Here is a 22,044-nt window from a genome sequence, read left to right as displayed (position 1 = left end):
ATTTGATTGTGCTACGTAAACTTAAAAGTGTCAGTACAGAATCAAACGGGACGCTGAAATATTGGAGCCAGCTTCGTGTCCGGATATTGTGCAGAGGTGTGTGTGCGCGCACAATTTCCTAATTTCTCCCATCTCTTTGCTCATCAAGCCTCCGATCTCCAAAAAGACACGGGCACTCAGGATAACTGTTTACACGAGCTGTTTAAATAATGTGATGCACGTTCTTCATGACATGGCATGGTTTGGCCACCCTAAATTCAACATGACTGCATTCGCACATATCGTTTAAACATCCATGATGGAATTGTCACTCTTAATGTGCAAGTATTGGATGTGAAAAAAAGATCCTAAACAGTCACAACACCAGAGGACCCGTGGTGGTGTGGTGGATATTTGCGGCGGGGGCCGAGGCCGAGTTGTTACGGTAGGCTACAATCATATTATAGAAGGGACAGTCAGGCGACACAGCGCGACTCACATAGGGTAGCTGTGGTACCGCAAAGCATTCCTGATGGTGGAAATGAATGCAAATGCATGCAAATACTCGGGCGGATATCCGGGCACTCACATCCGGCAGCCTACTTACATTGGGTTGCTACAGCCCATCATTCAAGCACTGCGGCTATGTCTCAAATGCCGCACTTGTGCACTTCGGGCACTGTTTTTCAGTGCCTAGGGCGCTCACGCTGAGAATTTCAGTTGAGCCAGTGCACTGAAAGTGCCAGGATGATCCCCTAACAATGGCGGAAAAATGCAGTGCTTCAATGATGGACACTGCACGCACTAAACGGCGGCCATGTTGACAATCACATGGAGGAAATGTGGCATTCAGTTCAGTAGAAGAGTTTGGTCAATAGTCTCCTAATTCTGTAATATTGATGGGACACCAACCTTTTCATGCCAACCAAAGTATTGTATGTGTGATTGTTGTCCTTTGGGGTGAAGGACATGGAAATACAAGCACCAGACGCTGTGCAATGTGAACAGTAGCCAACTCATATTTTGGCGAGCTAATGCCATGCTCAGCTGTCACTTCCAGCGAGGGCACAGTGCATAGTGCTCAGATTTTTCCACGACACTATGCACTAAAGACCTCAGTGCACTGTGTGCACTGTGCACTGACTGTCAGTGCACTGACAAAAGTGCGTCATTTGAGACACAGCCTGCATCTTTCCGCCATTGTTAGGGGATCATCCTGGCACTTTCAGTGCACTGGCTCAACTGAAGTTTTCAGCGTGAGCACCCTAGGCACTGAAAAACAGTGCCCAAAGTGCACAAGTGCGGCATTTGAGACACAGCCTATGACTTGTACTGAAAAACATTAATTGACCCTGCTCTCCTAACAGTAGGCCTAGCTTATTGGACACAATAGTTCCCACTAGGCCAATTATTGCACCTCTTTGACATGACATAAACTAGATGTTCAAAATGCAATTTATTGTGACTTCTCTAACTGTTCTTTTTAAATGTTGTGCTTGTGGAAAAAACATTAGGTGGTGCAGCATGGCACTTTTTCTGGGGTCTGAAAGTAACATTAGAACTCTAGTTGAAGTTGTTCTGCATGCCTGCCTGCACTCATCGCTCATGCGCTGTTTAGACCCAACCGGAACTGTCGTGACGTAGTCGATTAGTGATGGCGGAGAGTGGTGCGAAGGAGAATTGTGTCAAAAACTCTTCTTCTCAAATCGTGTCTCTGCTTTATTTTCTGTCTCAGTTGTGAGACGCTAATAGAGGGTTGTTATGGCCCATCGATACCTGTTCTTGTCAAGAGGGTGTAGAAACCTTTCAAAGATCATTTTGCCTCCAAACGTCAGATCAACAAACTATACATCGTTACGACTGGTAGGTAGAAATTGAGCTTGTGCAACCTATCTGGAGGCACACAACACTCGTACCGCCCGTGAAAAACCTGGTTTTAGTTGCATTCTTCATGTCCGCCATATTGCACTTTGCCACTGTGGTTTATGTTTATTTTGTGAAATCCCTTTCAGCTATATTGAGTTAGTTAGCTAGTTGGCGTATCGCAGTCCTTTACGAGCTAGCAGGCCTGGGATGACATTGCGTTAGGTAACGTGCGCACTTGACAGTCACATAACTCTTGTTGTTACATAGTAGATCATTTAGAGTATCTACACGGTAATGCATTGAAGAGTCACTTTGTTTTTAGGTTTACTGCATACTTTTCATGTGCACAGGTTTCTTTTTTCTGCGGTTAAGTGTGTGTTAAGTGTTGTGACTGACCTGCTTTTCTGTGTGCCTGTAGCGGACATGGGGTGGGAAAAGTAAGCAAGTGTGATAAATGTTAGGGGTATGATGGCCGCAGCCTGTTGATGCCCTGTTCAAACATCTAATCAAACCATACGGTGTTATTTCTGGTGCCATTATAAGGAGAATGAATTGTGTGATCTTTCAATAGTCTTAAAACTTTCACTCATTTTCCCCCAAGGTGTCAAACCAAGCTGAGAATCAAGCCCCCAATGCTCTTGGAGATGGATCATTGCTGTGGAGTGTGTTAGGCGCTTACAGAAGGCTATGCTCTAAGCCCCCAAAAGGTATGTCTTTGAAGCTAATAAGTGTGATAGAGTGACATTTTTGTGCCGTTAGCGGAATCATCCTGGTTTTGTTTTTAACAGCGAAATGTATGAATGTCTTGTAGGGTTTGAGAAATACTTCCCTAACCGGAGTGGCCCAAAGCACAGTGAACCCAAAGCAAGCGAGGCCAAAGGCAAGGATCTTTCGTATTCTCTTTCCAGACACGTATTCAGCTGGTTTCTGTCTTTGACCTCCATTAAAAAAAAAAAAAAAAGATTGTTGTAAATGATTTTTTTTGTGATTTGTACAATATCAGAGGCCAAGCCAAGCAATGGCAGCAGAGCCAGTAGGTCAAGTGGTGGAGGTGGAGGTGGCGGCGGCGGAGGAGGAGGAGGAGGAGGAGGAGGAGGAGGTGGTGCGTCAGGTGGAGGGGGTAAAAGAGGGGCAAGGAAAGATGACAGCTCCTGGTTCAGCCGTCTCCAGAAGGTGAGTTAGGAACTTGATTACAAACCAGATAAATTGCATTTAAAAATTATTGGACATTTAAGAAGGTGTTCTCTCACTTTGCAAAGTGTGTCCTTACTTTAGTAAGTCACACACTCGTCTAAATAAAGTGCACACATGTGCCTAAATTGTGGATTTTTCTTGCTTAAACTATGCGCTCACTGCTGTTCAGTCGTGCCCATGTTACGCGAACACAATTTACCAAAGCGTATCCATGACTTGTAAAATGTGCTTATGTTATTATAAGTGCAACAACACAGTAATTCAAGATTGTTTTATAAATTCTGGCCAGCGCCACTCTTAGGTAACTGCTTGCGAGATACAAATCGTGGGCACAATTGAATATCAGTGAGCTTATTCCTTTAGCATCTTGAGCACACTCTGTTTACATGAATGTACAATTGAATAAAACGTGGATGCTCTTTACAAAGTGAGCTTTTGTTATATCGACATTTGACAGCCTCTATTTTTTCTCATCCCTTAGAATTTCTGTATAACACAAGGCGTTCTCTTAAATACTTGAGTTCTTTATAAGTGTTATCACAACAGCATGACCAAAATCAGTTTGTGTTGCAGTTTCTCACTCAAAAGTACAATGACTATAAACCATGTATCTCCCTATTTTGTTTTGTGTAGGGAGATGTACCATGGGATGACCGAGAGTTCCGGGCTTATTTTCTGGGCGGAGCTGCTTTTTGGGCAGCAGTCACTTACTACTTCTTCTTCCGCGATGGTGGGAGAGAAGTTACCTGGAAGGACTTTGTTAATCTCTATCTTTCCAAAGGCGTTGTAAGTTGCAGTTTTGAATCTTTTATTTTTACATTTACCTTACTGACTGCTGGCTTTTGTGTAATTGGTCCTGTGCGTATGTACGTGCAAATATGCAAGATGGCAACCTGTGAAGCATGCTGACCCGAAGTATCATTTTTCATTAGGTGGATCGGCTAGAGGTTGTAAACAAACGATATGTGAAAGTGGTATTCGCTCCAGGAAAGACCCCAGTTGATGGAGTGAGTAAAAAACACACAGTTGACTGTTATGCAAGTTGATTACAACAGCTATGGAGACGTGACCATTTTTCTTCTCTTCTTTTTCAAAACATTTCCAGCAATATGTTTGGTTCAACATCGGCAGTGTGGACACATTTGAGCGCAATCTGGAGACAGCCCAGTTTGAGATGGGCATCGAGGGAGAGAACAGACTCCCAGTGGTCTACTCAACTGAGAGTGATGGGTAATGCTGGCTTTAACATTTCAGAGTGTATTGAAAGACTTGACGCAGGGAGTTTTAGTCTAGCTATTGTGGCTACGAATACTCTTGGTCGATGCTTGATTTTCGCAGGTTGTACAAATGGGGGATTTGAAATGAGAGCAATAGACAGTATGCACCCAAGACGATAGAAGTCGGTTCACTCATGTCAGAATTGCGTAGTACGGCATGGCTGCCCCTGGGAATCACTTTCTTCTTCTACTGCCAGTATTGGCGGCATGGTAAAGTGCAATGCTCCTACCGCCAGGACTGGAGGGTGGAACAGGTCACAGGACACAGTGAATATTTGTCAGCTGTCATTAATTATCCCCCGCAATTAACACTGACAGCTGTATTTAATTTGGCCACACACTGAACATTGACAACCAGACAGAGGTGTCTCCAAAGATGGCCCAAATGGTCATAGGTTATTAATGTTCAGAGGTGACCAAACATTGCTAAATCTGGGACAAATTCATTCATTACATTTGTGACACTCGGCCGGCTTCTGTGGTCATGTGTGGTGGTGGAGGTGGCCCAACGTGGCAGCATGCTGGGCATCTTAACATTGTGGTGATTCCTTTTTGCGGTTATCTCGACAGCTATAGGATGTGTAACGTGTCCACTGCGGATGTACTGTCCGAATACATAGCTTAAAATGACCACAGAAGGAATTATTTAAAAACGGCAAGTCCGACGTATTCTTTCGAGCACAGATTCAATCCACCGCAGTACAAATGCTGGAAAATTAGGAGACACTGCACTTCCATTCCGTTTAACTTTTGGAGGTTACCAAAGCTAACAAGCAGCACCAATTACTTTCAATCACAGAAGCATCCTTAATGGATTATTGATGAAGAGAGAGAGAGAATGCATGCCTTGTGTGAGTGACGGATTTTTTTTTTCCTGTTGGTACAAAAACAGGCAGGGGGAAAATTGACACTTATTACAACTTTACAACCTCATAACAACCTCTACAATAAAGCATCTGTACCTGTACCTCATCTCAGCGTTTTAATCTGATGTACCACTGTGTCTTCTGAACATTTCGTTCTAGGAAACAGTGTGGGTAGGGCAATATACAGCTGTGTGCCATTTTGGTTACATGTTAATACGTGTGCTAGTGCATTGCGTTGTTTTACAAGTCATTTAAAAAAAAAACTGTGAAAGGCCAGATGGATACCATGTTTGCACTTAAAACAAAGTACATGACCCGGGAACACTTTGTGGATATTGTCTGACGATGGTTTTGATTCTGATGTGGTCCTGACTAAGCTCATGATACATTTAGAAACAAATTGTGACTTGGTTGTGATTGGGCAAACATAAGGCAGAATTTGAACAAATGTAGTGTCCTCAATTTTTAGCCAGGGGGCACCAAAGGCTAGCTGAATTTGAATGTAATGTGTCCCTTATCTATGGGATTCTCGTTTGTAAACAATCCCTGTCTGTATCAAACTGGGGCTTTGACCACCACAATAAAGAGCCAGGCTCATTGGAATGACAGACAGAACAAACCATCACAGTATTCAATGATCCTTTTCTCAAAGCACACTGATTCGGATGTTCCCTGTGCCGCCACTTATTCTTTCTTTCTCTCCCCCACCAGATCCTTCCTCCTCAGCATGCTGCCCACTGTCCTCATCATCGGCTTCCTGCTCTTCATGCTCCGTCGCGGCCCAGCGGGCGCCGGTAGGCCGGGCCGGGGGATGGGCGGCCTGTTCAGCGTCGGCGAGACCACCGCCAAGGTGCTGCGGGACGAGATCGACGTCAAGTTTAAGGACGTGGCGGGCTGCGAGGAGGCCAAGATGGAGATCATGGAGTTTGTCAACTTCCTGAAGAACCCGAAGCAATATCAGGACCTGGGAGCCAAGATCCCTAAGGTACAGGGGGGAGGGCGGTCGACGTCTCTGAACGCTCTCACTCATCCAGGTCCAGAGAATTAAGCTTAACCCATTGATGCCTGATGTTGCGTTGCGCAACATTGGCCCTGGCGCCTAGAGCTGCGTTACGCAACATTCAGGCTCATGAGATTTGAGACAATTTTATTAAAATGGTAACACTTTATTTTAGGGATACATCTATTAGCTCTAATACATACAATATTAATGCCTGTGTAAGTAACTTGTAAGGCATGTACTAAGCAAAATAAGACAGTTGTTAAGCATGTTTTCACAAATGTCTTGTTCATGCCCAATTAGGGATTTACTACTAATATAACCTTAGTAAGGACCAGTAAGCCTATATTTCTATTTATTAGTAAGTAGTAAGTGGCAGAATACAATGTGTATAAGCTCCTGGTACACTGTGTGAACAAACCCTGAACAGTGTGAAAACAGATGTGGAATAAGGGTCCCTATTCTAAAGTAATGCATCGCTCAGCCCAGATGGCTTAGGGCCCCCGCACTACCTAGGGCCCCCACACTACTTAAGACTACTTAACACTCTAACCCCCACCCCGCCCCCGGGCAGTAAAGTGTAAGAACATTTCTGTATCTGTATGAGTCTCATTAGATATGTAGATCTCACTTATTCTATTTAATGCATAAGGCAGTGATTGGAAGCATTATATAGCAAGGATTGGACGTAAACTTCTCAATGACGGTGGGTGGTGAGATGTCATTTTTTCCATACACCAATTAGTTTTAATTGTAAAAACCCTACAATAAATGCAGAATATAACGATGAGTAATAGTTTGGAAGTGAAACTAAGCTATTCCTTAGTGATAAATAAGTTAATGCTTGAGAAACTTAGCTCCAAGAAGTGCAGTGCATGATGGGTACGCCCTTAGTCAGAAATGCAATGCATGGCCAAGGCAGCAATGATAATATTTCTGTTGTTACGTACATGGCAAATTGTTTTGGATAGCATCTAAATTTCACGAGTGAGGGGAGGAGCTAAGGACGTAGGCTCAGAGCTGGGTAGGTTGTCTTTTGGCCTAGATTGCGTACCCATCATGCACTGCACTTATTGAAGCTAATGTTCTCAAACATTAATTTAATTATCACAAAAGAATAGATTAATTTTGCTTCAAAACTATTAGTCTAATGTTCTGCGTTTATTTTGGGGTGTTTTTACAATTAAAACTCAGTGGTACTTGAAAAAATGTACATCTCACCAACCCACCACCATTGACAAGTGTACGTTCCATCCTTGCTATATGTAGGCTCCTGTTACCTTCTTTACATTGTCATGAAAAAGAGAAAAGTAGATGACTCAGCTGGGTAAATATTAGTTACCGGTATTTAACACATTGAATACCGGCGGTGCTCACGGAATTATGTCGTAGAATACCAGCGTTCTAAGCCCTTTTTTACGTTTTTTTGTAGACTCACAGCTTATTATGTGATAGGGCCACTGAAATATGTTATGACTCGTTTGAAAGTGGAGACGCTGCCCTCTTAGTAGGTGAAAACTGTGTGTCTCTACGAGCTTTTATTGCCGAGTAAACCCACGCTAAACCGAAGTGGGTATCCATGGAATTCAGCTACAATCGGAGATATTGAGGTTTTTGTGAAGGGTGCGCTTCTTCAGAATGTGACGAGTTTGAAAGGGGATGGGTTGGTTTTAATCACAATTTGGTGCAAGGTTAGCTCTGACACACATCTTCCTGCACGTCAAGACACGCCTCCTGCTCTAAACCACTACGACACCGGCAATCAATGCCCTTCGAAATCCACGTTTTTCACACAGACTGAACACAAGCTCTTTGCACACATGCAGAAGGTCGGACATTTGCTAAAATAGTTCCCGATGACTCCCGAAATAATAGCCCAACATTGACAACAAATCCCAATGATATGATGCTTAGATGTAGCCCATCCGATCAATATGAGGCCATCTATGCTAGCTCCTGGCTTTTCACATAGAGGAAGACAGTTCAACATGGGGGTGAATAATCAAATAAACTTATCTGGTTGCCAATCAAACTTCCAAATCGGAGCGCATTACTCCAATTACAATTCGGGTGCCATTTTGATCCAATGATCTGGTAAAAGGTCTAGGTAGCAAGCCCAGAAAGTTCAAGATACTCCTGGCAACGATATTACAATGGTCTCTGTGTTTTACCTATTGCGTGAAGTCAGACACAATACACGCTACCGATCGTGGGCTACTAGGGAAACAACAACATAGCACGATTCACGAATACGGCAGCACACCTCCTGCTCTGTCACACTACGACACCGGCAATCGATGCCCTTTGAAATCCCCGTTTTTTCACGTGGACTGAACACAAACTCTTTGCACACATGCAGAGGGTGAGACATTTGCTAAAATAGCTCCCGATGACTCCCGAAATAATAGCCCAACATTGACAACAAATCCAAATGATATGATGCTTAGATGTAGCCTAGCCCATCCGATCCGAATCATATGCGGTGGCAGATGGACACTCCCAACTGAGAGATCGCTCCGGACGTGTAGTCCCAGGTGTTTCTATCACTCCCGGACGTGTAGTCCCACCCGGATCGATAGTCTGGCTAGTGGGAGCGAGCCGACAGGGGAGCGTCCTGCGTTGGGAGCGACAATCAGGGAATCATGATATGTAGCCATGCTAGCTTCTGGCTTCTCACATACAGGAAGACACAGAAACTTATCTTTTTGGCGATCAAACGTCCAAATCGGAGCGCATTACTGCAATCACATATCGGGTGCCATTTGGATCCAAGGATCTGGTAAAGGTCTAGCAAGTCCAGAAAGTTCAAGATACTCCAGGCACTATACAATGGTGTTTACCTATTGCGTGAAGTCAGAGACAACACATGCTACAGTGACCGTACTAGGGAAATCAATGCAGGCAGCGCGATAGGCGACATGGGTTGGCATCCAGACATCTTGGTAAGTTAAATTAAAATATCCAAATCATAACACTCAAACATCATAACAATCAAACAACTTTGGACTGCAAATGTTGTCATTTATGTCCATCACAGAGCTACCAAAATCACATATATTGTCCATTGAAGGGTGTAGATTCAAAATATGATATTTAAATGCAAAAACGTATTTTTACGTTTTGGTATACAACGCATGGGCGTGAAAAACGCATTATTACGTCGTCGGTACTCAATGTGTTAATATACCCTTACACTTTGTAGATCCGGGGGGCTCGGTGGTGTGGGGGCCCTAGGTAACGAGGTGGACTTTGGTAGTGCGGAGGCCCTGAGCCATCTGGGCTGACCAATGCATCACTTTAGAATAGGGACCCTTATTCTGCATCTGTTTTCACACTGTTCAGCGTTTGTTCACACAGTGTGTCGGGAGCTTATACACATTGTATTCTGCCACTTACTACTTACTAATAAATAGAAATATAGGCTTACTGGTCCTTACTAAGGTTATATTAGTAGTAAATCCCTAATTGGGCATGAACAAGACATTTGTGAAAACATGCTTAACAACTGTCTTATTTTGCTTAGTACATGCCTTACAAGTTACTTACACAGGCATTAATATTGTATGTATTAGTGCTAATAGATGTATCCCTAAAATAAAGTGTTACCATTAAAATATCTGTTTGTTTCAGATGAATGAACTCATTCTAATGAAAGATGAGGGTCTTAGCGTTTAAATGCAACTTGGTGCATATTTTTATGTCCTTCAGAAGCTGAGATATTTAGGTTTTTATAGGCTGAGGGCAGCTTTTCTTAAAAAGGGCTCAGGCATTCAGCACCCTTTTTTGCAGGTGACTTAGGCGTCAATGAGTTAAAGAAAGTGAACTTTTTTAATTTGTAAGACATTTCATGGATGATTGAAGTTTGTGTACATTTGCATGGATGCGGTAATAAAAACCTCGATGTGGCGTGCCATGCGGCCGACCTGGGTTCGACTCCCGGTCTGGGTCCTTTCCCTGCCCTTCTCCATCTCTCTCTCTCTCCCTACTCGCTTCCTCTCTGTCCTTCGCTATCCTGTCTCATGAAACATAATGAAGGCTTGAAAAGAAACCGCCATGTACCGTAATAAGTATAGAAGGCTATTGGTGTCCTGTTTGCGGGCTGGTCCCGTAGCTGGGTTGTCTATTCGTCCTTTCGGTAACCATCTCTCTGGTCTTGTCTTACCACTGTCAGGGTGCCATTTTGACTGGTCCTCCGGGAACTGGAAAAACACTCCTGGCGAAGGCCACAGCAGGTGAAGCCAACGTGCCCTTCATCACCGTCAATGGCTCAGAGTTCCTGGAGATGTTTGTCGGTGTGGGTCCAGCAAGGGTGAGTACATGTTCAAGTCAAGTTGGTTTTATTGTCAATTTCTTTACATGCGCTGGTCATACAAAGAATTGGAATTACGTTTCTTACTTTCCCATGTAGACAGACATAGACTCTAGACTCTAGGTGTGGACATAGACAATTAGACATAGACAGTATACATACATGTTGGTCTGAATGCTGGTTTACTTATGATTTGCTGACATGGTTATTGGCGTAATTGTTGTGGCTGTGCAAGGGTTATCATTGTTTTGTTTAAAGATGTTAACAAGGACAAATTTAGAACATGTATCTGATATGTGGTGGAGACGAGAATGTGCACACTCCTAACACCTTTTCAATGCAGGGTAAGACATCCCAGAGAACAGATGTCAGAGTTACTATCACTTGTTCAGTCAGTTATAGGCACATCAAACAGAAGCTTACAAAGCTCACAGGTTGTGGCTTGTGCCAAAACGCCACACTTAATACTGTATGTATTACACATGTGCACACACTTATAGTATTTTCGCCTATTAATTCTGAATTCCATTCTCATAGGTTCGTGACCTCTTTGTGCTGGCACGTAAGAACGCCCCGTGCATCCTGTTCATAGATGAGATTGATGCTGTGGGGAGGAAGAGAGGCCGTGGGAACTTCGGTGGACAGAGCGAGCAGGAGAACACCCTCAATCAGTTACTGGTGGAGATGGATGGTGAGTAGACCTCACCTCACATTCGACTTGATTGGTCACGGTTGATTTTCAAAGTGATTCGATTGAGGGTTTCTGGTTCTTTTCTTGTAGGATTTAACACGGCAACTAATGTAGTGGTCCTGGCTGGCACAAACAGACCAGATATCTTGGACCCAGCACTCATGAGGCCTGGGCGCTTTGACAGACAAATATATATAGGTAAGAATGAAACACTTGTTGCAACACTATCTGTATGGTATAGATAATTGGGGGTTGAGGTTTTTTTTTGTTTAAATAGAAGTTGAGCCAAATGACCGCTTTTGTAGTAACCTAATAAGCATCACATTGATTTGATATTGATTAAGTACTCAATTGTTATTATGGAATAATGAGAGACATCTTTCTTGTGTTGTACTTAATCTAGCAATTACAATGATGTCAGTGGAAAGTCCTTTGAATGTTGATTTTATGTCAGCACTAATTACATTTAAATATTGTTTTTGTATGGAATAGTGAAAGATTGAAAACACTCATGACATTTCCTGTTGTTGATCAGGTCCCCCGGACATAAAAGGCAGAGCGTCCATATTCAAGGTGCATCTGAGGCCCCTGAAACTGGATACGGAGATGGATAAAGACGGCCTGGCCAGGAAAATGGCTGCCCTTACACCTGGATTCTCAGGTGACACACAGACATTGATTTTAGCCTATTGTCTGATTTTATGATTCTGTTCGGAAAAGACAAATTAAGTATGCAGAAAAGCTTTGTTGCATATACAGTATGGCGGCTGATGTCTACTGCAATAAAAAAAAAAAACTTGGTAGGAACTGATGTAACGAGGGCTGTGATGCATTGTCAGATTTTTTAATAACTGCTGAGTTCGCCATTCGTATCGTTTTCTGTTTCTCTCACTATCAGCAAGCAACATCTTTGGCTGTTGGGAGAGAGAACTGGCTAATTTAACATAAACGATCTAAACATACACTGTCAAAACATCAGCCACATCTTCAAAAACCAAGCACACAAAGGGTCAAATGGATGTCATAATTATTTAAACACTGCAACTAGAGAGAATATTTTACCCATGCACTATGCAAGCACAAGTTGTTGAACTGTAAGTTCCATAGTTACATATTGGCATAACAACATGCCTACAGTGTCATATTTACACAGACGCAAAAATCAATTCCATATGTTTACATAACTGTACATGCTGCAGTGGCTGTGTCTGTCGGTCTCCTGTGTATGTTACAAACATGGTAAAGTGAAATTATTATTTTGCATGCCTTTTGTCTCGTCTCACAGTAATACCTTTCATCCTATTTTATGTTAATGCATCATGGCTGTCATTCACATTGATGTAACTGCATTTCGTTGCAGGAGCTGACATTGCCAATGTGTGCAATGAGGCGGCGCTGATTGCCGCTCGTCACCTCGCCGACGCCATCAACCAGAAACACTTTGAGCAGGCCATCGAACGCGTTATCGGAGGTGAGCTGTGCTTTTTCACACAAACGCACACACACACAAACATACACACACACACATGCTCACACACACGCCCACACTATACCTGACATTATTTCTGTTCATTTCTCTGGCAAAGTATGGTGCATATGTGTTACCATGGTGTTAAGGCTCGCTTACAGCTCTTCTCATCGGTCTGGATAGCAATGATACCTCTCACACACACGCATATACACACACACACACACACACACTTATTCTGCTCATTTCTATGGCAGATTATGCTGCGTGTGTAGTATTATGGTCTTTATTTAGCCTCCTCATCTGCAACTGTCTCAATCCAGGGTGCCCGCGGGGTAGTAAAAAGTAGTAAAAGGTAGTTAATGAAAATGTCCAAAATAATGACCAGTAAAAGGTAGTAAGCCACATCTCACCTGGTAGTATTTTTCCGGACTCCCTACAACAGGGTCTTATTTGTTTTCTAATTTGTTGGATTCCTGTAGCCCGTGATCTCAAATCTCGGCAAATTGATTTTTATGCAGCGGCAAGGACGGACGCTGGGTGAACTGATTTAGCTTTGTGCTAATACTACCGGTAGTTGTTAGCAGCTGACTGACAGGCGTCAGACATCAGCAGCGCCACAGAAGCTGCCTGCTAGGCATTTTGTAGCCTACGTTCTGCAAGACGCGACTAAACTGGTTGGATGTGAAACAGTGAAAGGTCTGCTAAACATAATTTCATGAATTCCATGAAGACTGTCTGTTTGAGATTAGCTGTTGTTCATATAATGAAGTTAGAAGCGGTGGAAATTGGTGCGTAATATTGGTGGTAAATGTAACAAATCGGTCGAGTAAAAGAATGCGAGGCTGAATGTTTTTTCACCGGTGCATCCAGCCAAAAACAAAATGAATTGACAATGCTAAACGCCATTTTAATGGCCATTAGTCATTCTGCAGTAGTGCTAGTAGGTATTAGCCCATCAAAAAATAAAGTTTTTGGAACTGCGGCCATTCCTTCAACTCCGCTGCTCTGGCTTTCTACCCCTTGTACCTTGCGCTGATAGGCAGCCCGACTTTTCAAAATAACATGTTCGACTACCGGAGTTCATAATGTGCTAACGACTAGCGAGGTGGTGCTCAACCAAATCAGGGAGTTTTGAAACGGACGAGAGGGTAAGGAGGGAAACGAAATGCAAACAGCAGCGGCCACTGATAGAATTCACGCGGAAGGTTCAAGCGCAAAGAATGGGCCGTTTCAGTCACTGTCAAGAGTTGACACGCGAAGTCTCCCGGGAAATCGCAGATGTTTTTGATAGCGACGTACTATCTGTCGACAAGGCATCCTTCATGCACCGAGACAGAGAGAGTGCATCTTAATATGTGACCTTGCCTCCTCCACTTGCGCTTGTCTCCTCGCCCCGCCTCCTGGCCCCTCCTCCGTGGAGAAAACGATAAAGTTTCCCAGCTGTCAGGCTAGCCACAACAACTTTTGAGGGACTGTTTTTCATTCACCGTAACAATTGCAAATGAGAAAAAGACTCTACAATTGAGCTTTTGCAAGATATTGAAAGATAATGCTGTTGTCAGTGATGTCATCATGACGAGAAGCGAGTGGAGGAGGCAAGGTCCCATATTAAGATGCACTCAGAGAGAGAGAGTGTGACGAGAGAGAGACGCAGACGCTTCTGTTCGAAGCGCTTGCTAAGATGCCACAATCATCATTCGGAGCGATCCAGAATGGGGAAGGGCAAATCCAAGTTCACCTCGGTTTCCACCTAAACAAACAAAAATCAACTTATCTATCGATCTAGCTACCATATGAGTGTTTTTTAATGTGAAATTGTAGTCCCTCAAAAAAGAATGAATTTTAAGTTATTTTAATTTTGATTTCAGTTTGACATCCCTGGCTTAGGCGTTCAGCAGGCGTTTTTTGCAGGTGCCTTAGGCTTAAGGGGTAGTCAAGGCTGGTTATGGATTCTGTGTTCCCTATCCAAATCACGAAAACTTTCCCATAACTATAATGACTGCCATTTTTGTCATATCCTGTGTAGTATTTTCTCTGATTCTGCTAAAGACACACACACACAGACTCTCACACACAGGTGTTGGGGGGCATTTGGGTGCACCTAGATTTTGTGCTGGTGCACCTGAAAACAATTTTTAGACGCACCAGTGCAACCAGCGCAAAAAGTTAGCAGAGCCCTGGTGGACATTGACTGCAGGAATCCACTTCAAGGTGCACTGCTGGTTCTTTCTCTCTGAGAAGAGCGAGTTCTTCTGTTGAAAGTGCACTGCACTATTAGTTAACCATTATAAATGGCGAATTGTTGAGAAATGTTTGAAACATACCTGCAATAACTAGTCAGTGATGTCATCATGACGAGAAGCGAGTGGAGGAGGCAAGTGGAGGAGGCAAGGTCCCATATTAAGATGCACTCAGAGAGAGAGAGAGAGAGAGAGAGACGCATACACTCAATGATGAACTTGTTAAATTATAAAAAAACATTATTAATTTGTGTTATGAATAGGATTTGGAAAGCTATTTCATTTCTGTAGTCAGTTAAGTTCGAAGTCGTAGTGGTAGTAAAAAAAAAATTGGAGGTAGTAAAAAGGTAGTAAAAGGTAGTAAATTCAACCTAGGAATATCTGTAGGCACCCTGTCAATCTCTCTGCCTGCCTTCTCTCTTTCTCTTTCTCTTTCTCTCTCTCTCTCTCTCTCTCTCTCTCTCTCTCTCTCTCTCTCTCTCTCTGTCTGTCTGTCTGTCTGTCTCTCTCTCTCTCTCTTTCTCTCTCTCTCTCTCTCTCTCTCTCTCTCTCTCTCTCTCTCTCTCTCTCTCACACACACACACACACACCACACGCTCACCGCTCCGACTGCCTGCTCTCCTCTCCCCCAGGTCTGGAGAAGAAGACGCAGGTGCTGCAGCCCGAGGAGAAGAAGACTGTGGCGTACCACGAGGCCGGCCACGCCGTAGCTGGATGGTTCCTGGAGCATGCAGACCCACTGCTGAAGGTAAGGCAGCACCCTCAAAGAGGAGAAGAAATCCAAACTCGCGCGCTGAATCTCATTAGTTACTACCAATTTATTGGCGTGTGATACACTTGAAGGCACATCCTCAAACATGTCAATGGTTACGCAAGTGGAGCTCAATGTAGTTGTTGGACCACATGTACATGAGTTCAGCTGCCCTTTAAACTAAAGCTCTGCTGTACTAATAAACAGAATTCAACATGACCATTGTTGATTTGATTGTCATAATCAGTCGTGTAATAGTATTATCTCTGTAATTCAGACAACATGTGTATGGTTTTTTTTTACCCCCCTTTACAAACATTTTTCTGCAATTTCTTTCGATCGATCTCTGTTGATGATTGAATTGTCTTGACTGGAATTTCGCTCAGAAGCATTGTGCACTGTGTCATTCTACTGTATGTGGACAGGTGTCTATAAGCATTGTGCACTGTGTCATTCTACTGTATGTTGCCAGGTGTCTATAATTCCCCGCGGGAAGGGTCTGGGCTATGCACAGTACCTGCCCAAAGAGCAGTACCTGTACACCAAGGAGCAGCTACTGGACCGCATGTGCATGACGCTGGGCGGACGCGTGTCGGAGGAGATCTTCTTCGAACGCATCACCACGGGGGCTCAGGACGACCTCAAGAAGGTCACGCAGAGCGCCTACGCCCAGGTAGCTAGCTAACGGCACAGAGTTAGAGTTTTCCCCTCCTCCAGGTCTCAGATATCCGGGTGGATCATAGGGTGGGCTTATGACCAAACTACCTTGTCTCCTTCTTTTTGTCTTTCTCCTGCTTCTCATTGTTTACCTGTGACTTTTTTTTTTTTTGCTGTTGGGTCAAAGACGATTGTCATTCAGTGTAACGGATACCTTCTGCTGACTGTAATTGTAAAAAAAATATGATTTTTAAATTGTTTCAAGTGAATGGATGACAGCCGAGGCTTTCATTAATTCACTGGAAAAAAATAAAATAAAAAGAGTCATGTTTTTTACAGTTACAGTCAGCAGAAGGCATCCGTTACACTGAATGACAATTTAATTTTGCACGTCTTTGACCCTGTTTCACTAATACACCGTGCCCCTGGGTAAGTTACAAATACAATGTAGTGGCCCATAGTGACATATGGTCTGTTGCCCTTTTTTGTCTGATGTCTTTTGTTCCTCTTTTTTTGCTGTTTTGTGCTCAGTAGCGTTCCTGTATTGTCGTTTTGATACTTTGCTATTGTAAGCTGCTTATCACTCCGCCCATGACTTAAGTCAGAAATGCTGTGACGCCTCCGCAGATAGTTCAGTTTGGCATGAACGAGAAGGTGGGCCAGGTGTCGTTCGACCTGCCGCGTCAGGGGGAGATGGTGCTTGAGAAGCCCTACAGCGAGGCCACGGCCCGCCTCATCGACACGGAGGTGCGCCACCTCATCACCACGGCCTACGAGCGCACCACTGAGCTGCTGAGGGAGAAGAAGGCCGACGTGGAGAAGGTAGGGTGCTGACCGCACACACGCGCACACACACACACACACATGCACGCACACACATGCACATGCACGCACACACATGCACATGCACGCACACACATGCATGTGCACACACCAACACATGCACGCAGGCACGCACACACACACACACACACACATACACATGCACATGCACATACACACACCAACACACGAACCTGCACGCGCGCACGCGCACACACACACACACACACACACACACCAGGTTTGGAACTTAACCCTTAGTCACCTGCGGGTTGATTTGAGTGTGAACTGACTACTGAAAAACTTCACGTAAGCTCGAGCTTTATGCCTTGTCCACACCAAGAGCAAACTAGCGGAGGTATCAGAAGAAGTTTCGCCTTGAATTCGCTTTATTCGCTCTGGACGCGGCATTGACCTGTTTGATTTGGCTAATCACACAACGGCTCTGGCTTGACAGCCTGGGACATTCTGAGTTGTTTTTCGCTGAACCGCGTCATAGCTCATTACCATAATGTTTGCTGACTTTTTATTGTTAACATTCGCTCTGGTCGCTCAGTTCGCTTCGCTCCGGTAGCGCTGGTCCCGTGCCCTCCATAGAGAAATAATGACTTCCGTCGCTCAGTTAGCGTAGGTCGCTCTTGGTGTGAACAAGGCATTAGATAGGCGGATGTCCAAATGTGAGGTTGGGTCATACAGAAGTATACTGCAGAATGTGCAGATGGTATGTTACTATATTTTACATGAAGGATTTAGGAACATTACTCTATACGATGAAACTCTGTTCTATGTGTTACAACCTAACAACATTACTGTAATAGTATGATGATGATACAGTATATGCTGGTGTGCCAGCGGTTGCAACGGTGTTAAACAGTTGTTAAATGGTGAGATTTTAGAATCTACCTGCCACAGTGACTGGTGGTCCACCCCTGACACACACACACACACACACACACACACACACACACACACACACACACACACACACACACACACACACACACACACACACACACACACACACACACACACACACACACACACACACACTACGACACAAGTAAGTAACACCTGTGTCTGAGACTAAAGACTCGTATTAACAAGAGTGATTCCAGGGAGGTGGGGGAGTTATGATGTTTCCAAGGGCCTGGCACAGACTGGTGGCCCTTCCAAGGCTACTAATTAATATATAGTACTGTATTAGTAGTACATTAGTACAGTACAGTAGTACATAGTACCTTACAATAATATTACATATAGTGATGGTGTCAAATATTTCAAATCTTTCAAGGGGTCCCAGATTCGTAGCAGTCCCCCCTGCCTTCTCATTATAGACAGGGTTGTCACAAAGATGACCTGGAGGAATAAGAAACGTCACACCCATCAGCATTTTTCTTTTCATAATACAGGCCACACCTCCCTTGTCATCAGCCAGGTTTTGTTATTCATAATACAGTTGTAGCAAAGAAAGAAATGTACAGTATTTGCATGTAATTTGGTGTCTGTGTGTGATACGTTTGAATGCCCATGAACTTGATAACTGTAGCAAGCTGCAAAAGTAGGGCATTTTTCAATCATTGATTTGATACATGCTTTGCTACAAATGGAGAGATATCAGACATCCTGTCAGACCCAAGCCATCCGCAAACTTCCCGGACTCTCTCGTGATGCCAAACTGTGACGTGACGTAAACTCTTTCCCACCACCAGGTGGCGCTTCGACTGCTCGAGAAGGAAGTGCTGGACAAGAACGACATGGTGGAGCTGCTCGGACCCCGGCCGTTTGCCGAGAAGTCCACGTACGAGGAGTTTGTGGAGGGAACCGGCGGGATGGAGGAGGACACTTCCCTGCCTGAGGGTCTGAAGGACTGGAACAAGGAGCGCGGCCGAGAGAAGGAGGAGAGCACGGAGGAGCAGGTGGCGCGCCAAATATCAGGAGGCATGCCCTTCTAGAAGGCCTCCTCCTCCTCCTCCTCTTCCTCCTCTTCCTCCTCCTCCTCCTGCTTGTCCTTTGCAGGGGGAGATTTCACACGAAGGGGAGACGTGAGACATGACGGGCTGAAAGCCATGAGGAGAAGTGGCCTGGGTGCTAGGAGAGACACATGTGGAGATGAGGTTGAGGATGAGCCATGGCCAAGTTGAGAGTCCTTCTGAGTCCCTTGACCCTCACGGATGTTGAGAGACCATGTGAAGTTGGTTTTGTAAGGGACGGCAACATGTGGAAGGCCATGCTTTGTGGTTGAGAACTTTTCCATATCTACATCTGCTTTGTCAGTAATCAGTTAAGAGACACTCATGACACCAGTAAGTCAGATGTCTGTGTTCCCCAGGAGGTTGGTTTCAGTGCTTTGCAGGGATGACTTTAGCTCTGTGTCTGTTGTGCTGTTGATGACGTGTGCTGCGAGAGGAGACAGCAGGCAATGGTGTGAATTGTTTTGTTGTAGTGCACACTGTAGTTCCAAACAAAACCTAAAACAAAACAAAAAATATACATATACTGTATGTATGTATATTTATATATTTCACCACCACATTTTTACTCAAACGCCTCAAGATCTTGGTCGATTTTTGACTGGTCATCCCAGTCATAGTACATATGCTTACATACCTAGGACTGAAACTTTACCGGCTCATTCAGGGGAGAAGCACTTGCATTTAAACACATCTATTGACAGAGAATGTACTCATGGAATCAGTCAAAAATCCTAATTATTTAAAACTACAATTTTGTTAGTGTGTACCACTGATATACTATATACTGCTTCTGTGAAGTGGCTGCATAAATGTATTGCTTTGACAGGGAGAATGAGAAGGAAAATAACGGTATCTCGTGACACCTTGTGAACTGCATGCGTTTGCATTTACAGAGACATTTCCATTTCCATCAGGCTCCACTTGCAAGGGTAGTTGAGCACTTGGCACATGTACTGAAAATCAAAAAACGCAAACCCTATTGTAGTGAGTTACACATGTTTGGCAATGGGATGGACACGACAGACCCCCTCCTTTTGAATTGTGCTTTTCTCTCAGATTGATTTTTAATTCATAAACAAATATTGTAGTCATCAGGGTGTTCATCAGGGGTTCTAGGAATGTCCCTATTTGTTAGGATTCTTGATGTCCCTGTTATTTTTAAGTTGATCAATTAACATGCACTTAACAATCACTCCACTGACGATACAGATACACAAGCAAAGTCATTCTTTCTTCTTTGTGTAAACCAAGTTTCATTTGAGAGTTCCTGGAAGTTATTGGTAACTCACTCAGGTCAGAGAATTAGTGTTGTTTTTGTTCCTGGAATCCCATTTTAGTTCGATCCTGTTTTAAGCTTAAGTTGGTGGTGATGTTCATCTGATGTGTCTTTGCACAGAAGATGCAACTTAGTGGAGAGACGTCAAGGCCTTCAGATGAGATTTGATGTCATGAGTGCCAGAGCTTCCAGCCATTTGGATGATGTTAGTTATAGGAGCTTGTTATGTCTGAAATCATCATTTATAAGCCAAGCTGTGTACAAATTACCCATATCCTCCCATCTTTTGTGCCAGCCAGTTGTTGGAAGTGATTTCTGTAAAATAATGTGTAAATGTTTATTTTGTTCCACTGTGGAAAGATCATCATCATCTGATGTGTTGAAAAGAATAATAAATGTATTTAAAATATATTTAGCTCATGACTTTGTTTGATTGCTTTCTCTCTTTTTTTCTTTCTCTTTTTCTGGGAGTGACAGTTGGCCACTAGAGGGTGATCTTGGTCCACAGACATGCCTGGGCGCGTTGGTCATATTTTTCTTTCAAAACTTGAAACTGCCTGCCAGTGGGGGCCTACCCCAATACCACAGAGAAGAATGCTTCCTGACTAGAAAGAAAACAAAACAATGCATGTTTTGAAGATTGTGGAGAAAGTGAATTTCCACACTAATATTAAGTTTTCCACGCTCTACTCAAATTCAACACCGACTACTGAACAAAGCTCAGTGATGCTCAGTGATGTCATGTATGGTCACTCACAGGAACCCACCTCATGCTTACTCATGGTGACCCCAAAGGGTGTCTGCCAGCAATCCCCTGTACCGTAATACCAGCAGTAGCAGCAGGGATCCTAGTGGTCTTATCAGTATGAGTGAGGCTCAGCGGTCCGAGGGGCCCCCCAGTGCAGTGCAGTGCAATGCAGTGTAGTGGGCCAACTCCAGAGACCCCCCCCCCAAGCATGGCGACGTGAATCAGCAAGTCCTCCCACCGGGCCGCTCAGCTCTCCCCTGCCTCGGGCCGCATATAGCCGACGTGACACACGACTAAGAGAGGGTTTCCTGATCCCGTCCTCCGCCAGCCCAGCCGCCCCCTCTGACTCAGCGGCGCGGGTAGCAACAAAATGGAGACTCTGCTCCGCTCGCCGCGCTCCGCTCTCCCCCTGCGCTCTGACATCACTCATGCTGGCCTGCCATCTGCTTCCTGCCGAAGGTGCGACACGTGAGGCGCTGTTAGTAATGGATGACTTCAAAAACCACGTCTACTGCGAGTGAGTGAGGGTGTGTGTGTTTGTGTTGTTACCAAGATGAGTCATCAGACGTGAAAGCTTCTATATCTGTCTTTAAGAAATGAGGATTACTAAGTGATTAATTGTCTGGTGTGGTCTGCTAGGACTCCTGCTGGCGGCCTTTTGATGAATTCTTGCTGCGAACTTCAAGTCAGTTGATCTGGTGTGTTGCGGCTGTTCCTTTTATTACTAAAGAGGGAGAGTTTATTGCCACGGGGTTGAGTCGGCTAGACGATACACTGTGATCTCTCTAAACATTCGTCAACTCCGGGATCCTTCCGCGCACTCCAGGTGGTCAGTTTGACGTATGTGTGTCTCCCACACTTCCTGAGGCTTTCCCCCGGTTGTGTGTGAGCAGCTGTGTGAGTGAGCGTGTGTGAGCGAACGAG

At 44.2% G+C, this 22,044-nt stretch overlaps 1 protein-coding gene across 1 annotated transcript; it reads left to right on the top strand.

The window, feature by feature from the left end:
- The first annotated feature begins 1,628 nt into the window (after positions 1-1,628).
- Positions 1,629-20,783, top strand: afg3l2 (AFG3-like AAA ATPase 2). The gene is made up of 17 exons (XM_063219078.1): positions 1,629-1,842; positions 2,447-2,552; positions 2,657-2,725; positions 2,849-3,018; positions 3,673-3,825; positions 3,972-4,046; positions 4,145-4,269; positions 5,894-6,167; positions 10,354-10,491; positions 11,029-11,182; positions 11,273-11,380; positions 11,718-11,843; positions 12,543-12,653; positions 15,526-15,641; positions 16,117-16,317; positions 16,929-17,123; positions 18,833-20,783. The coding sequence occupies exons 1-17, from the start codon at positions 1,741-1,743 to the stop codon at positions 19,073-19,075; spliced, it is 2,466 nt and encodes an 821-aa protein (XP_063075148.1). The 5' UTR covers positions 1,629-1,740; the 3' UTR covers positions 19,076-20,783.
- The last annotated feature ends 1,261 nt before the right edge of the window (positions 20,784-22,044 follow it).

This window comes from Engraulis encrasicolus, chromosome 16 (assembly GCF_034702125.1).
Source record: "Engraulis encrasicolus isolate BLACKSEA-1 chromosome 16, IST_EnEncr_1.0, whole genome shotgun sequence".
NCBI lineage: Eukaryota > Metazoa > Chordata > Actinopteri > Clupeiformes > Engraulidae > Engraulis > Engraulis encrasicolus.
This window is presented reverse-complemented; position numbering and strand designations above follow the sequence as displayed.

Excerpts from the sequence above, each read along its gene's own strand:
- afg3l2 (XM_063219078.1), top strand. The coding sequence starts at position 1,741 with ATGGCCCATCGATACCTGTTCTTGTCAAGAGGGTGTAGAAACCTTTCA. Across the intron at positions 1,843-2,446 it reads ACTATACATCGTTACGACTG|GTGTCAAACCAAGCTGAGAA; the intron begins GTAGGTAGAAAT and ends TTTTCCCCCAAG. Across the intron at positions 4,270-5,893 it reads TACTCAACTGAGAGTGATGG|ATCCTTCCTCCTCAGCATGC; the intron begins GTAATGCTGGCT and ends CTCCCCCACCAG.